At 36.6% G+C, this 18854-nt stretch overlaps 1 protein-coding gene across 1 annotated transcript in view; it reads left to right on the plus strand.

The window, feature by feature from the left end:
• The window catches only part of KIF18A (kinesin family member 18A), a 36994-nt gene extending 25874 nt beyond the window's left edge, over positions 1–11120 (plus strand). Inside the window, 4 exon segments of the mRNA XM_003206089.3 lie at positions 6763–7243; positions 7548–7652; positions 10286–10395; positions 10780–11120. Coding sequence (XP_003206137.3) covers positions 6763–7243; positions 7548–7652; positions 10286–10395; positions 10780–10934 — 851 coding nt within the window. The 3' untranslated portion in view covers positions 10935–11120.
• Positions 11121–18854: the final 7734 nt, after the last annotated feature.

The following is an 18854-nucleotide window of genomic DNA, read 5'->3' on the forward strand; positions in this document are numbered from 1 at the left end:
AAAAAAAAATGATGCTAAAGGTCAAAGTAAGGATTTTTATTCTCTTGTTCAAGGTGTATCACAGAAATAAGTATTTTGAGTTTCGTTTCCAAAATGTTGACTTCATTGTCTAATGGTTTTCATATGATCTTAAAAGACACTCTTCTCTCTATCAGGAGTTTAAAAATGATGTGGAATTAAAGCTGAGTTCTAGTAATGCATAGAACTTAAGATTTTCTTATATGGAAAAGCTCTCCTGTGTTTTAAATACTATAAAGCTACAGGGGGAAAGAACAAGATCAAAAGTCTAGCTGTTCATTCAACATGTTTCTGTGGTCAAGTTACTATGACAGTTAATTTTCAGCACAAGCTAATTAAAGCTTGTTGGCTTTGCCACAGTTTATGTAACTTTTCATGCTAACACATTGTATGTATAATGTTTCAAGGAATGTTTTGTACAGGAGAATCTGTCTCTAAATTTCTGATTGTACTTTTTTTTTACTACCCCAGGACTTTTGAACATAACGTGAGCTTGCTTCAAATTGACTCCCAAATGACACATTTTGATTTAATTGCCAATTGTTCGGTTTAAATAATTTAAGAACACTTACAAGTATTTATCCCATTGAATTTATTTGTTTCCTATGTTACTTGATTATACATCCTTTGCAGTTTAATTTGTGCTTTCTTAAATAAAAAAAAATCTTCCTATAACGTGACCAGTTTAGTGGCATTGTGGGGGGATGGGTCGATGGTTGGACTAGATGATCTTTGAGGCTGGACCTTAATGATTATAGGATTTTATTCTGTGACTGAAAATTCATTGATTTCAGAACCTCTACTCTTGTTTATGTTCATTTTGAAGCCTTAACATGGTGTTTCCATAACATCTGAAGCTACTTATATACTCTATTAATAGGTGAGAGCTTTTAAAAACAACTATTTTATGAATGTACATTCCGAAGTTTTCGCTCATATTATTTTTAACATTTTATTTTATTTTTAATTATACATTAGAATTGTTTTTTGTGAATCTAAAATGTGTAACTTTGTGAGCAACTCAACCATTTCCATTAAATTAAGTACACACTAGGAAAACCTCTTGTTAATGTAAATGCAACCTCATTTAAAAATGAATTTAGACTCTGTTTTTGGCTGTTTAATGGAGAGCCGTACAGGATTCAGAGCATAAACTGATGGGTGGAAAGCTATGATTGGTGTTTGCAGTTATTTCTGTGAATGGGAAGGATCTTGGCATTGTTTCAGGCATCCCATTTCCGGAAACCTTACTTACATTAGCAATGAGAGAATGAAATTGATTTACAGTAGAAGGAAAAAAAAAAAAAAAGCATCCATTACTTCCCCCAGTGACAAACATCCAAAAGTGAAGTCAATTTATTATATGGAATGACAGGAAAGTTGGGATGTAGTTGTATATAGGAGGAGAAGCATTAAAAATTCAAAAAGCATGCTGCTTGTATGTAGGAAAGATTCTTCGTATATTGAACAGCTTTTTCACACTTGTCTTGTATGACTGAGTATTTTTCACACGTGATGTGAAATAGAATTCTTGACCATTGGGACCCACAGCTACATAGTCTGAATTTTAGCCTTTTAGTTCACAGCTGTTTTGTTTCTTGGGGTTGTTTCCTTTTTTTTTTCTGCAAAACAATTGTTAAACTCACCTTCACAGTGAGGTGCCTTTGGGTCACAAGGAGATTAAATAAATGAAATTCATTCACTAGACCTCATTTGCAATGCGGAATTCCACAAGTCAGTTGTTAGAAGAATCAAAATGTATGATTAGTATAGTAATTGGATCAATCATTGGTTGCTCAGAAATGTTTATTGAAATGAATGCATTAATATTTGATTTTGCTTTAGCAGAACAACCTGGCAGACTTAATTTAGAATGTTTCCAGAAATATTCCCCTTATATGCATGTATTAACATCACTTCCAGAAGACATTTTTTTTTACTTTGTCCTCTGCATCAATTAGATCTAGCCTAATTTATCATTTCTCTTGCCGTTAATTCAGCTTGCTTTTGTTGTGACTCATGTTCTGTAAATATTGCTTTCAGGTTTTCATACTAGCTTGCATTTCTGCAAATGTCTAATACTACTTTTTCTCCTGGTAAATCTATTCTTCTAAATAGTCTTTTGAAACAAGTAGTAAAAAGTTAAAGACAAAAGCCACCTTGTACTGTTTGGGTGGTTGTTGCTCAGTTGAGGATGAGTTTTACTTTGAAATTGAGTGAATTTGATAAGATAAACAATACACAGAAGGAATTATGGCAATTACCTTTAAACTACATTTCAGTCTGGGAAGGGTGAGCCCATCTACTCTGCACTGGTGAGAACTCATCTGGATGAACGCATCTGGAGAACGCATCTCCAGATGTGGAGTCCTTAGTATAGAACAGACGTGGACCTGTTGGAGCACGTCCAGAGGAGGGACACAAAGATGGTCTGAGGGATTGAACACTTCCCCTCCCCTTTGAGGATAGATAGAATTGGGGGCTGTTCACCCTAGAGAAGAGAAGGCTTTGGAGAGACCTGGTAGTGGCCTTTCAATATCTAAATGAGGTTATAAGAAAGAAGGGGAACAGATTGTTTAGCAGGATCTGTTGTGCTAGGAAAAGGAGATGATTTGGAACTAGAACAAGGGAGTTTAGTTTGGATGTAAGAGGTTTTTAGGATGATGCTCGTGAAGTACTGGAACAGATTGACAAGAGAGGTAGTGGATGCCCCATTCCTGGAGATATTCCAGGTCAAACTGGACTGGGCTCTGAGCACCTGATCAAGCTGTAGGTGTCTCTGTTCATTGCAGAGGAGTTGGACTAAGTGACCTGTAAAAGCCCATTGCAACTCTAAGGATTCTGTGATATACATTTAAGTGACAGAAGCAGGCCAGGGAACACTGTAAAACTTAAGAAGGCAGCTGGAAAAAAATCTCAGATTTGTCCCAAAGGAATGTGGAGTGGCTCCTCTAAGAAGGTAATGTCAACCAAAGGCCAAGTTGAAGTTGTTCTACACCCGTGCAAACAGCATGAAGTAGAGCAGGAGGGCTGGGGAACCACACTGGATTTGGAAAACTATGACCTAATTGATATTGCAGAAATGTGGTGGGATGAATTGTACCACTGGAACGTTATGATGGAGAACTACAAGCTTTTTAGAAGAGATGGGGCATCCACCCCACCCCAGGGAATGCCTACATGTTAAGAAATGGACAACTGCCTTTGAGAAAGAGCCACAAACAGGCTGGGTCTGGATGAATAATCCTGGGCAGCACAGAAAAAGGTGGCCGGCAGGGAGAGGGAGATGACTGTCCCTCTCTGCTCTGCTCATGTGTGGCCCCATCTGGAGAACTGCATCTGGATCTGGGGTCCTCCAGAAGCAAAGGACATAGAGCTGTTGAAGCATGTCCAGAGGAGGGACAGTATGCCACAGAGATTATCAGAGGTCTGAAGCACCTCTGATGTGAAGAAAGGCTGAGGGAGCAGGCTTGTTGAACCTGGAGAAGAGAAGATGTGGCTAGTAATGTTTTTGTTTACTTTTTTAGGAATGACTTAATGCTTTCACAAGAAGCTTTGAGAAGGGACTTTTCTTGAATATTTTATATGTTCTCCACTCAACTGGCAAAAAAAAAAGGCCTAGGGCTTTTATTTTTTTTAAACTACTTCTTGCTCTGAGTTTAATTCCAGAAATAATTAGATTTTAAAAATAGGTCTGGATTTTGACTAACAGCTTATATTTGTCCTATGTGGAATTGTTGCAATTGTCTATTAATGTAAATGTATTACAGTGTGAATTACAGTTTATTATGATGAAATTCAAGAAATTATTAATGTTGGCAATATTTCTATGTTCTTTACCTATCTCATTCATGGTTTAAATGCTTGCATTTACGGTTAATTTGAAAAGGCTTCCAGTATTCAGTCCTGAAGAAGCTTCTAAAACTTGGCACTCTCGCCAAAATGTTTCCCCATCAGACTTCCTTCCTAGTACCTTTAGGACATTAGCAAAACCTCACTGTCTTACAGTAAGCAAACTTTCTGAAACTGGAAACTCCGTCATAATGCAACAGCAGAAAAAGAGAATTCTAACCACTCTTTTTCCCAAAACACACTCTTACAGATGCATATGAGCAGGAGAAAAATCTAATAAATGAATATTTTAAAATGTGTCTTATAACATCTAATGGATAGTTATTTCAAAGACTAAACTGCAATCATTATATAATGATATTTTTTTAAGACTATAAGATCTTCTGTTATCTATTTTTGTTTGTGGTGACCAGAAAAAAATTTTGGAAGAGAAATGCTGGTATTAAGTATCTTTTATGGAGAAGAATATCGTACTCTTTCAGAAAACCAAAATTAAAGAGAGCAAATTAATGAAGCATAACATTGTTGATTAAGCAAGCAGATTAATGAAGCATAACATTGTTGAGACAGTAACTTGACTATAATTTGTGACACTATCAACATTTTGCTCTACTTCATCTGGTGAATACTGACAATACTTTGGGCTAAGATAAGAGATAATATTAAAAATGGACATCTTTTTTACTAAAAAATCCCTTGCATACGTTGTGTATAACAAAACAGTCTGTAATGGGTGCACTCACAAATGTATGTATGCATAAATATTTAAATTTCATTTATTTCACGTCAATCATGAAACTTAAATTTTCCTTTTTTTATAGCTGAAAACACCATAAAATTCTAACTGTTCATATAATTGTGAAACTCATCTCATAAATAGCTTAGCTTCACTTAACCCACTTTGTTGTTTAGGAAATGTTGGTTAAGATTGTTCTTTATTTAAACATTTTTCACTGAAAATGAGCCCTTGAGTGTGGGATAATTGTTTATTTTATTTTTACGTGGTTTCATTATAAAATGTTGGTGATATAGAATAGATTTGTGCCATATCCACTGCATCTCATTTACTTGCTGCTTTGACCTGCTTTGGTACTACCCATTTCATCTTCACTGAAAGCGTCTAGGCTTCATGATAGGTTTTTAAATCCTCCTCTACTTCCTCGCTGCTCTGATTTCTATCTTCTAATTGGCTATCATCTCTAGATGGTCATGAAGCACCTACCATACACTGTCTAGTTTCAAAGTATGTAGTGACTGCCTAGAAAATGTCTGTTTGGGTGTTTTTTTTTTTAATTAAAAAAGGAAGATGCTGAGATCTTCCTTCTGAATGCTTTTCTTCGGTGATGTTCTTATATACTAGAGAAAAGGCCCAAATGTGATTTTAAATGGTATTCTTAAGGCTTTTTGTCTATAGTAGATTGGATTTTAACTGTGGATTACACCAGTAATGAGAAGTGGTCAACAGTCAGAGAAAGATTCATTCACACTTCTGTAGGAAATCAAACTTGGGCAGGTAGGAGGTAGATGCAATATCTTGAATCAGTTTTTCTCCTATTCTAAGAATTATTATTGAACTTCTAAAATAGCACGTTAATGAATGATGTAATTGAAGATAGGCATTCTGAGGAGTTCGAACTAATTCTTATTCTGGGGCAAAAAGAGTCCTGAAGTTTTAGGAGTTTTAGGAGAAATAGGTTGTTTTTGGTTTTTTTTTTTAATACTATTAAATGAATACTGTAGTTAATTCCTAAGTAACTGAGCAATTTAAAAGTATGAGTGTTTTGTACAATTTAGTTACTCCTAGGAATGTAGTAGGTAATGCAAAAAGGGGAACTGATTGATACGATGGCTACAGGCTGAAGTGGGGCCAGTCCATTTAAGTGTTTAAGGATGGTGGCCTTTTTCTTGTCCTATTCATGCGAAGTTATATGTTGCAGGAGCGCTTTGTTTTTTGGCAGGCCTTCTCAATCCTTGATTTGTGTGCCTGTCTCCCTTCCTCCCTTCCTGCCCTTAATTTTCTGCATTTAACTGCGTGTGGTTGACTTAAGTCGCTGCTAGCCTAGCTGTTTGAATGGTGCTGTCTTGAAATCAGCCTCCTTCACTGAAAACTTGAATAAAAGTGGAACCTTTTTTACTTTTAAGATTGCTTTTGTTTTCAAGTAGGTGACAATAGAAAATATTGCGGCGCTTCCTGAAAAATGCTACAAGTCAGGATGAATCACAACGATGGCCATTTGGTGCTGTATTGCTTAGCTTTTTATCTCTAAATGTGTTTGGATTAGTTAGTTGTTTAACAGTTTAGTTTTCTGGAGCAGATATATCAAGATTAGCAAAATTCAGGTGACTGCTATCTTTGCCTTTTTCTGAGACACTACTGCCTCATTGGCAGTGTTCAAGGATTTCTTTCCCTCTAACAGATTTGATCTCATTCTCATATAATAATTGCTCATTCTCCTCCGTGATACTTGCTAGGAAAAAATGACCGTGTTTAGGAGGCAGCTGTAGATTACTGTGACGATACCATCTTAATTTAAGAGTTGTCATGGTAATGCTATCATTTTCAATGCTCTTACTCTTCCATTCCCTGTTGTAATGTCTCATCTCTTGCTTGTGATTACTTGTAATATCTCTGGGATTAACCATATCAGTCTATGCATATTTATAATACTTGGAGTGCCATAGAACAAATGCTGCCATCTGGACAATACTGCATTAGAAGTAATAAAAGTTACATGATGTAATTAATATGTAGATGAAATAAATAGTATTTTTGATAACTTATGCTAATATCTTCTGCTAATAAACGTATTTCAGAAGGGAATAGAAGGGAAAAGCATTATTTAGGTGCTACGTGTAGGTGAATGTGCTAACCAACTGCTGACCGTTGCACAGGTTCAACTTCTGGCACACCATCACAAGAAGTGAAGAGAAATACACAACTAGTAGAATTTGCAGTACCACCACAGAAGCAAACTAGACGAAAGCTAATGGATTCTCCAGTCAAAACTCCGAGTTCTGCTGCATCCAAGCACTTCAGCCTCTGTAATTTGGAGGATTCTCTCAGCAAGGAAGTTCAACCTATTATATATACACCAGAATCTTGCAGAAAACCAATACAAAGCAGCTGTTCACAGACTGTGGTAAAACAAGCATTACACCTGGCAGGCCTTCGGGAAACAAATGAATGTAATACAGGTATTCAACTGAGAAAGCCCTCTATTACCGACTCTATGTGTGATGATATCCTAGAGTGTGATGAAGATAGAATGGACTCAACAATAATTCTCAGTGAAGGAACAAGTGAAACAAATGGAATTTCTATTGACTCATCTGCAAAGGAGTCACAACCATGCAGCAGTAGCATTCTTCAAAGGTATTTTTCCATTTATTTGGGCAAGGAACGTTATCTGTTGGTGGTTTTGTTTTTTTTTGTTTGTTTCTATTTCCCAAACATTTTAATACTATTTATTTTTAAGAACCTATCTTTTTGTCATTGATGTAGAGGTTACAAGTAAAATGAACTAATGCTTTGAAAATCAAACCTTCAATTTTAATTAGTATTTTGCCATTATTTAAAATCAATGATGTCTTACTAATAAGAAATGAAGATTACGTGAGCAGTTTTATTCGCCTTCTATCCAGAATACATCTCATAAAGTAAAATCATTTGATTTCAGACTTGGTCTTTCTTCCTTGAAAAACAAAAATCCTGCTTCAGTACTTGAGAAGCCCTCGTATATGGCAATGACTTCAGCTGCTGAGAGAAAACGAAAGGTATTAAGGTAAGACGTAGCAGGAATGCTAAGTCATGACCTGAAACAGTGATTGAGCACTTGATGGGAAATCAGGGCCAACCTAGGGGAGCTCAGATGCAAGCAATGCACCTGAGTGACCAGAAGGGCTAGAGCCAGGATCCACCCCTTCCCAGACTTCATTTAAGGGTTGGCAGCAGAGGCGAGGGTGTCTTGCTGGAGATCCCTTCCAAAGGTGGGCAGCTTTTTTCGTTTGCTTCTGCATTTGTGGCTGCTGCACTTGGGTTTCTCCTCTCTAACTGCAGCCTGGGACTCTGCTACCCCGCTGTCATTGCTGAATTTTCCATCACATTATGGTGTTACGTAAGGTTAAAGTTAACTCGTGCAATTCTGTTTAAATGAGTTCATATTCATTTCTCTTGTTCTTGTTACAGTTTTGGTGTTATTTCAAATTCGAAAGCATCTTATTTAAGTCATTGAATCTGCACGTGAGATGTTCTGACTCAAATCTTTGACAATTCAAATTTTCTCATGACAAATTAAGAAGAATGGTTTTCAGCTTTTGGTTTAGAGGTTTCTGTTATTTTAGTAGAATAAGTACAAACGAACCTAGTGGTAGAGTGGTAGAAAAGCTGCAACTGAGTAGAAACTAAATGGAATTGTACTGCTTGTTTGTTTGTTTAAAATTTCACAATCACAGAATGGCCAGGGTTGGAAAGGACCTCAAGGATCATGCATCTCCAACCCCCCCTGTCACATTCAGGGCCACCAACCTCCACATTTAATATTAGACCAGGCTGCCCAGGGCCCCATCCAACCTGTCCTTGAACACTTCCAGGACGGGGCATCCACAGCCTCTGGGCAGCTGTTCCAGTACCTCACCACTCTCATAGTGAAGAACTTCCCCCTGACATCCAACCTCAATCTTCCCTCTCTCCACTTCAAACTATTTATTAATGTCTTTGAGGGTAACCTGTCAGGTCTGTAGTGATGAAACAGCTCCCTTTTCTCTCCTCAAAAGATCAAGAATTGATACAACTTGTTAGATCATAATATAAGTCACCTTCTGCTACGCAGCCAGTGGAGCTGCCACCTAATGGGTCTTCTGAAAATGTTTCAAGACCATTAGAATCAAGTTCTACAGCTTTATCTCAGGAAATGAAAGAAACTTAAAGCACTCTTTGTTTATTAGCATCTTTGAAATAGAAAATTTTCCAGGAAGAATAAAATATAATCTCATGTTTTTGTTCTAATTGTTACTACTTGTTGAACGCTTTCTTTCTGGAATAAGGAAGGAGGCATGTTGTGCTCTTTCAATTTTTCAGAGAGTTATGAGGTTTAACAAAATAAATGATTTCAGTTCTCTGAAACTGAGTTTGTTGCCTCAGTTCTCTTCAAGAAAGAGAAAGTGAACTTTTGGGGCCTGCTTTCTCTGATCTTAAGGCAAATGTTTTAAGATAAGCTACAAGAGCATTCTTTACTGTAAACTAAAACTCTTTATGGCTTTTTCTTGGTGTTTATGAAGAGAAGGAATGAAAGCTACTTATTTGTCATAGAGAAAAAGATGCTCCTTTTTTATCAGAGGGCTTCCTTTCAATTCATCTTTGCTATTTATTCCCCTCTCTTGTCTTTCATGCTTTACTGTTCACATTTGTTCACTCCAGTTGCTCATCTACTAACATGAAAATAAGAATATAGATTTCAGACATTCTCTATGCTTTTAATATAATTAGAAATGGTCCTATTGTTAGGAGATAAGTCAGTTAGATTACAGAGTCTGTTTTTACTAATAGAGCTCAGGTTAAGATTGTAATGCTGTTCCAAGAAGCAGCAATGTGACTAGATCTTAAGACAGACACAGGGCAGATCTTGGTCTTCCCTGCTTGCTATATATTTTCAGAAAATTATTGAAAGAGCTAGTACATGTTAGATGACTATAAATAGAGATAGTACAATCCCATTAGAGGGATGGGGAAAGCACAGAAACTTTGACACAAATAGAATAAACTTGTTTATGAGACGTTCTTAGAAGAGTGAAACCAGGGATGCAAGTGAGGAAAGCATGCAAGGCTGAGATTACAGATAGGTTCATATTTTTCCCTGGAGATTTTAATTCCATCACTTAAAAGGCATAAAATACAGTTGTTTTTTTTTTACTTAGTGAGTTTGAAGCGGTAACATCTTTCATGTAGCTTCTCTAAAAAGTAGAGAAGCCACCCCCTATCATGCTGTTGGAGCATGATATAGAACAACTACTGTAGCAATAAAAAGTTTGACCACTGTGAATTCATTGAACAAGTCGTTTCAGGGATGTCATACCTAAGTTAAAGTTGTTTCTTAGTGTAATCATGAGATGTGCAGTGACCATCAAATTGACTTCTGTGATTTTCCAGAAGGTAATATATTGTGTTCTTCACAATTAAGCAACATTAATTCTTGTTTTCACAACTGAAATATTCTTCTCAATTTTTTAAAAGAGGAAGGAAAGAGGAATCTTTCTCATATATAAACATCAAAGACAAATTAGTTTATTCTTTGCATTTGGTTGTGAACTACCAAGACTAGATAATACTGTTTAATGTTTTTGCATATTGCTAGGACAAATGTACTGTAAGATAGCGAAATCACTTGACTGAGAGCAAAATCTCTGGCTGTTTTTCCAGTTCTACATCTAATGCTGGCTTAGGTAATCTGCAAGACCCAGTTTCTCCAAAGCGTGTTCGACAAGAGATCTTGTTAAACAGGAGGGTATTGAGAGTACCCAAAATGTCAGGTAAGCATCAAAACACTGTGTTGGCAATCAAGTTTTTATAGGTGGTTCAAATTTAAGGTCAATGCATGTAATTTTGGTGATTTAGCAGCATGTGCTGCTTTGATCAGCATATTAAGCCATTGGTTCGATTAATATATCCATGCATTTAATAATAAATGAAATTCTTAACATTTTAACAGTTAGCTGGATAGTATCTAATGAAAACTCAGTATTATTGCAATCTTGCTGAAGAAAACCTTGTCACAAGAGCTAAGGACTGCCACCAAAATCTTTCTGTGATGGTTGAAGTTTGAAATCTAGTATCACTTAAATTTTTTTGCCAATTGTAGTTTATCAGAAACTAAAATAATGTTTTCTGTTTGTAATAATGTTTTTCTTCATTAGGAATTAAAACAAAGAGCTTGAAGCGAGAACAGGATGTGCCAAGAAACCTTGTTAGAAGCTTTTCTGAAGGAAATGTAGCAGTGGGTGTTAAAGCACGGACATCCAAAAGCCTTTTACTTCATGTTTGCAAGAAAAAAATAGGATTTAGATTCTGACTTCATCCGTATTTCAAATGGGGTTGATGGAAAGCAAGTGAGAACAGTGACTTTTGTTTTCCTCCTGTAAATTATTTTGTTAAAGATGTCTCTCTCAGTAATGCAGTATTTTATAAGACCCAGTTACGGGAAGTACGTGTATTTTGTCAAATTTTGAAATAAAATACATTTGGTTTTTGTCTCTTATTTGAAGCTTACAAATGTTTTCAATATAACAGCAAATTAGTATGAACTATTATTTGAAGTTGTGAATTTAGAAGTGGATGGTATACCTTATACTAACTTTTGTGAGCTTCTCCCTGTAAGTATGACTGGAAGATTAAGACTTGATATGATGCAAGATTTAAAAGGAAATTAGTGGTGCTGTAGTATTTCAACTTCCTCTAATTGTTTACTTACATTCAGGTTTCTAATAATTTCATGATAGAGAAGTTAGAAATTCTTTTGTCCTGCTAAATATTTTTCACTGAAATTTTATAATATTAATACTGTGAAATATGTTTAGTGTACTTATTTTCAGCATTATGATGCCAACTTGTTCTTAGATAACATCCCAACTGTGGATAGGTAATGCCAATGTAGCATACCTGGAGGAAGGAAAAATACAGCAAGGATTTTATTTTTTTTGTGTTATGTCTAAAATTTTAAACTGTTTTTACGCTTTTACTTGTAAAGTTTTTTAACTTGCATTTTTAATTGATTTGTAAATAGGATTATGTTGATGATAACTTTGAATAAATTTTTAGTTGTAAACAAGAGCAGTATGTGAATTGAACTTGATGAAAAATTACCTTTTCCTACCTGTGAAAGAGACAGAATTTTTTGAAAGTATTACAAGATCTACTAGTTCATACTGTATGTTTTGATAAATTAATATTCAGTGACAAAAAGTTGCAAAGTTCCATTGTAATCCTGGTATCCTGCTCACCCTTAGCAATGTTGTGCTGGTATATTTGGCCTGTACAAATGGAAGTGGTAAGTGGATGTGTGAACTTCCCCAAACTAACTGGGAGGAAGAGGTCCAGTACCTGGTTATCCTAGTGTCAAATACCTGCCTGAATTCAGCAAGCAACTTGCAATTCAGTGAGTTAGGTGACATAAAGCGTGCTGCAGGGCAATGTTTTGGCTTTAGCAATTCTAACAGGCTTAAGGGTTTAACACATGGTTGTTGTGATGGAAACAGCAACAAGTTTTCTTGTAATAGCAGTGAACTGGATTACATCATCTAATAGCCTTTATCAAATTTGTTCCTAAAAATGTTTCAAGTATTTCCAAATCTTTATAGTTTTATACATGTATTTTTGCTCTTTGTAGCCTGTGATATTTAGGCGAACTAATGCAAGCCTTTGCAGTTCATATCTCTAGCTGTCATGTTGGTGGCTATTGTTGATAGAGTTGAGAGTTTAAGAGCACTTCTGAAGAAGAAAATAGTAACTGCCTGTATAAACTGCAGGGACCGCTTGTGGGAGGAGCTGACAAGATATCAGAGTCTTGATCTTCATCAGCAAAGTTCAAAGAAGCAACAGCTCCTTCAAAATAAGCATTGATAGTTGAAAATGAAAAGAAATTAAATCACCTTCCTTATGTTCTAAAAGGTTTGTGTAAATATGTGATATAGTCATTGTGGAGAGCACGGGTTGATGCTGGTAGCATAGTGAGGACATAGAAAATATGGGCTGTTGAAAAGGTTTTTATGAAAAGCGTCCTAAATGTAGGAAAAGCATTTAAAAAAAGAGTTTGGGACTTGACCATATCCCAGTCAAATGTTATAATAAATAGAACGAAATGAATGGCGAGGAAGCAATTTTAATACTTCTCTACCATGCTGAACAACATGTTTTTGGGATTAATTTTAACTTGGTACCAGGCTGAAATTGTACAGACCTTTGTTTTTGATTTATGAGACTTCTTTTTTGCAAGCTATTTAATACAAAATGTCCATGGGAAGCATTTATTCTGCTTCACATCTGCAGAAGACATGTTGGGCTTTGCTTGTTAATACCGTTGTGATAGACACAGCTTTTGCTGCATGTAACAGACATATTTTGAAAGGTTTTTAGACAAGCTTGTGCATGCAACATTTTTAGGTTGAATCAAATCATAGAACTGATGAAGTCTTTTCTCTTAATGTTTTGTGTGTTTCTGAGTTGAACTGATTTGATTAGCATACAATGCTTCGAGAGACTAAAGAAAAAATCAAGTATGTTGTGAAAATGAGCATATGTGAGATAGCTGGGTAGCAGGAGTAGAGCTATGTTGACAGCAAGTTTGTTAGCTAGGTATGCATTTCTAGTTGATAACTAGCAAAATGGTTTCCAGAAATGATAAGGTCGAAGCATTTTCACAGTTCAGATTGCTGTTGATAGGTTTTCTGCTATATTAGTCATGCATTTATTGTTGCATTTTTGTGAACACATCCAGACTTCATAAGGTGCTTCAGAGCACGTTCCATGCAAGTAGCTGGTGTGGGACTTCTCAGTATTTAAGTTTTCTGTCAGATTACCAGTTTCTATTTAAGTAAAAATCAAATGGTATTTAGAGAACAGAGAAGCTGCCATGTAACTCATTTTATTTCCTTGCCTGTCTGCATTCCTGTTACCTACCGGCCTGCGTTTACAAACTGAAATAGTAATCACTCTTTAGGTGATGTTTATCTGAGATATACATATAATTGTTCTCACGCTGTTCTACCATGCAGTGTTAAATTATGCCAGATGGGATGTAAGGGGATATTGTACAACATAACGTGACTCACACCGATTCAAAAATTCAAATGATTTGGGTCTATTTAATGTTATTTTGTGTTTAAGCATGATAATAGTTTAAAATCACTTGAAAATGTGCTCCTGACACCTTAAATACCAAATAATCTTCAGGTAATAAGAGAACCATCTTCATGAGATACCTGATGATTTTTGTGTGCTTGGACAAATGTACCTAGCAATACTAATGCTCAGTTAGGTTTTTTTTTTTTCTTCCTGTATATGATTGCAATCAACAGCAACGTCAATGTTATACATCCAGTACTGTGTGTGTTTAGTGGAGTCCCCAGTAGTATAAGCTGGAAACCCTAGTAACCTCTTTCTGGGCCTCAGCCAGGCTTTTAGGTTGGCTTGCTATTAGCAGCTATTCAAAAGGCTTGTAGCAGTCTGTTTTAACAAGAGGTGAATAGTTCCCATGACCAAATGGGTTGAGATGTTTCTGAAAATCAATTTGTTCCAAGTGTGAAAAGGATGTTGATGATCTGGTCCCGCTGGGAAATTCCTATGAAAACTTGCAAAGGCCATAGGGTATAGTTTGTGCTGTGACTCATTTACTTATTTTCATTGCAGCAAAGTGAGATAGGAGCTATGTGAAGCATAGCAAATCTCGGTTGTTAACCGGTCTTGGGAAGCTATGAATATTTGTTACTGAGGATGGAGGTGGTTGCAGTCTAGAGATATGTGTAGAAGAATGAGAACAATATTGTTGTCAATGAGGCTATAGGAAGTGCTGAACCACTCGTAATGGACTTGCTACATCTACATACCCAAAGTAGTTCTCATAACCATGAATTTACAAGCAATTTAGTCATTCATTTTTATGACTGTTCTTCTTTTAATGACTGCCTTTATCTGGCATATGCTATACTAGCATTTTTGTGCCAGGTTCCTGGGCATGCTGAAAGCTAATCGTGTCCATTGATTTTCACAGAATTTAAACAAGATTGCTTATCCTGATAGCGAAAAGAGATTTCATTAAATTTAGATCCAACCACAGCTGTAGGTTTTTACAGGTTATTTCAAATCTTAAGATCAAGCACACAATTTTATTATTGTCTTAAATCTGCCTAACCTGTCAAATCGACAAAGTACAGAAACCTGGTTGGATTATTAGGAAAAGTTGCTCTTGCGGTAGTGGAAGGACTTTTCATATGAAGGTTATGAGATATGTTCATCCTGTCAGTTACCTTTGAGTGTGAGTTCTACAATTAAAGACTCGCTGTCCCCATATGAGGAAGCTGAGTCTCTTGCACCTTGTAAGATTCAGTGTTCTGGCTGTGAAAACAAAGGTTTATGATAGCCAAGTGATCCGCCTTGAAAATCATTTGGACTCTATAGTAGTCGTGTTTCAGTTTGTTTGGCTTTTTTAAAGTTCCTATAAATAGACAGGAGAAGATTGGTTTTAACAGCTTAGACAAAGTAGATGTTCTTAGAGAATTCATCTGCTAAAACTGTAAAATATGTGTTCTTCCCTTTAGGAAATTCTAAGAACCTTATTAATAGAGAGTTGATGTGTAAAGGTAAATGGCCCGTTTTATTTCTCTGCTCTGTAGTGCTCTTGGGGAAATTACTCCTTATTTCCCCATTGCTTTAAGCTTAATTGTGCTATACATATTGGGTATTAAGGTTTTATGTAGCATGACCGTTACACATCTAAATTGTACAAGGGAGTGAATTGAATAGATATATAATTCAATATCAGAAGTGGAGCAAATCAAGCTTTAAAAGACTGGCTGAAAGTATTTTCACATTGTAGTTTGAATTTTAGTGTACTGCTGTTGCTGACACTGTTTTGCTGGATTCTTGTAGTTATAGTTTACAGAGTCTTATAGTGAATCATAAAAACACTGTTCACACCACAGCTAGCTAGCAAATGTGTTTACAGGCTACTACTCTCCTGTGCCTTTCATTGAAGCAGTTGGCTCGTTTACTTAAAGATGTATTAAAAAAAAGATTTTTATAATAGCCAAGTTAGTTTATCTAAACTACAGAATTGTGGAATATCCCAAATTGCTGAAGGGAGAATTGAAAACCAATAATGAATGAATCATACGGTTAACAGGAAATATTCTTTCATTGAAATTCCATAGTTAATTTCGTCTTGTTCATCCGATTTGCATCATGACAATGGCATTAAAAAAAAAAATAGCCTGCAAAGAGCAGAAAACACAATAGTAATTAGACTTAATTATATGCAAGTGTTGGGAGGGCCTGTGATGCAGATGACACTTCTAGACACACGAAACAAAAGCATCCCTTGACCTGAGCAGTGCATATGTGGTGTTGCTAAGTTTATACATCACTCTGCGGTATGCTCACTTTCGATGTCACTTAAAAAAGAAGAATGCCTGGAGTAACTGCAGTATCTAGCTGAGGAATGACTTAAAAAAAACAAAAGTGGAAAGGTAAGTGCTGAAACTGTTCATCTGAGGCATCTGCCAAACAGTTGGCACAGTTGTCCAGTTGGCTAGGGTATCCCTCTCCTTGGCAGTTTGACAAGCCCTGAGTGACTTGGTCTGAAGCCAACGTTGACCCCGTTTTGAGCAGGTGGTTGGAGTAATGAGCTTTCAAGTTCCCTTCCAACCAAAATGATGCTACAACTTGAGAAGGATCAATTGACTTAAAGCAAAGAGCCAGTAGAAAGTACATCACAGGTATTTAAAGCTGTGCTAGTAGATTTATTCTACTAGCCAAAAACACTAAAGATCAGATATGAACAACTAGATGTGTGATATGAGATCTATCACTTTGATTGTCCTTAATGTCAAAGAATTGGAAGAGGCAAATACAGTTGTGTATTGTAGGAGCTCCAGGGATCTTTGCAGGTTTAATGAGTATAATAAGCTGTTTGTCATGCTGCAATACAGACAAGATCTGGAGTAACTACACCTATGGGCAGATAATGCTAGTATCCTTCTGTTGGGGAAAGTCATGTCTGGCAGATCTGTTACATTACTTTACAAGCCCTGAGCTAATAAGTAAGATAGAACTATTAAGTGTAGCCCATGTAAACTTGGAAGAGGCTGTCATCAGGTACCTCATGGGATGCTATTGAAGAAACCTTTAAGCAAAGTGGGGTTTAAGTTCTGAAGTGTTCACAGGTCAGAAAACAAAGAGTGGGAATAAATGGACAGTTTTCAGAAAAGATGACTGGTAAAACTTTGCTAGCTCCATATGGTTGAATCTATTCGCAAATAATTTCAACAAGGGTGTAGAGAACTGACAAATTTATTGATACTGAATTATTCAGGAAGTTAAAACAAAAGCTAACTATAAAGAGTTGCAGGAGCATCTCTGCTACTGAGGGACTGGGCGATAAAATAACAGATGAAATTGAATGTCAATGAATGCAAAATAATGCACAAAAAAGAAAACAACCCAAACTGTACATACATGACTACGGGTTCTCAAATAGATGCTATGACTCAGGAAGGAGACCTTGGAATTGGTGTAAAAATACCCTGAAAACATCAGCTCTGTAGTCAAAATAGCAAGAAAAGGAATAGAGAACAAGTCAATGTCTAAATCCTTGGCATGCTTGTTTATTCTGAATGGTGCTGTCCTGCACATTTCAAGTATAGTAGAACTACCAAAGGTATAAAGAAAGATGAGAGGGGTACAGAGCAAACTGAATGCAGGGGATGATTAAATACTTAGGGATACTTCAGCCTGGAAAGTAAGTGGTTGAGGAGTTATGATAAAGATGTCTGAAATAATGAGTCATGAGGAAACGGGGCTAGCAAGAATTATTCACTCTTTCTTACTGTACAAGAATTAAAGGATGAATTCAAAAGATGTGAAAGTTCTTCCCTGCGTGGCATGCTTTATGACAGCAAGGTCTGTAATTTAAAAATGGTAAGTGCCGAAAGCTTTGAGCTTGAACATGTTAACACAATTATATGGGAGAAATGGTTATCAGGAGCTACTGAGAACAGAGCAGATATGTGAAGCAATGAACAGACAGGGATGTAGGAGGGCAAGGACAGCATCTTCAGTATATTTGGGCATTGTCTGAAAGAAGAAGCTGGTCTCACTGGACTTTTAACTCTAAGACTGGTTTGAGTTTTTCTTCCATCCCAGATATATAATGGTAAGAGCATTTTCCCAATGCTTCTTAATAATCCTGGATTTATTTGTAAAGAAGAATTGTGTGAAAGCAGAAATTATCCAAAAGTTAACATATCTGATCGGTGTTGCGCAGCACAGCTCTTCTGTGTCTGCTATGTTAACTCTTAGTATGTATGCATGTTGCATTGCTTAGAGGTGGTTCTCACATGCCCCTCTTGCTCAGTCATGATGCATTTAGGCACTCAAATTGTCTCGTTTCACTGTTTATTGTGTGTGATTGGTTTTGATTTCTTTTTTTAAGGAGTCAGAAATGGATAAACATGCAACCAATTTTCTTGGTTTGAGAAAAGTGTTAACTTGTTAGACTGGCCAATGAATGAAAAGTTTTTTCCTTTGAGTCTTGCAGAGCTTTAAATTCACAGCCTGAACTGATGTAGAACTCAATATTTTGCAGGGATGAATACCAGTATCTCTCCATTTTCCAGTTAGGAAAGGTCGCTACAAGAAGTAAAACAAAACAAAGCAACTCAGCTTCTTGGTGATGGGCAAAAGTGTTAATAAAGCCAGATGTGGTTCCTGAGGAGATCTGCAAAAAGGATTTCAGGGAAGCTTTGAGCAAGGGGAATTGAGGCCGCTTGCCTCTAGAAAGCTGAGGAAAGTGAAGGTGGTGGATGCTGTGATCTGCTTTGGATAGGCTGCTCCCACTGCTGCCAGAGGGCAGAAGAGATTTGCAGCATGGAGGACAAGCTGAAAGCTGTGCTGGAGCATCACTTAATTCATGTCTTCATAAATATGTATCTATTACTGGTTGCTGATTACTATGATCAGCCATAGCGAGCTGTGCCAATAGGGTTTTTTCACTTGGGCCTGGCAGATGTGCTTTGCTTGATTGGTATGTTTCATATGCCTGTGGCAAGTAATTCACTTTAGGAATTTAGGCATTGCAGGAGTCTCTTGCAATGGAACAGCTTTACAGGTAGAGAGATTTGAGGGGGAAAGTGAGTGTTCAGAGTGTTTGCAGTTAAACTCTTAATTCTGACTGGCGGCTCCACTCTGACACTGATGGATCTCTATCTTTCCCTCAATCTGA

This window comes from Meleagris gallopavo, chromosome 5 (genome assembly GCF_000146605.3).
Source record: "Meleagris gallopavo isolate NT-WF06-2002-E0010 breed Aviagen turkey brand Nicholas breeding stock chromosome 5, Turkey_5.1, whole genome shotgun sequence".
Taxonomy (NCBI): Eukaryota; Metazoa; Chordata; class Aves; order Galliformes; family Phasianidae; genus Meleagris; species Meleagris gallopavo.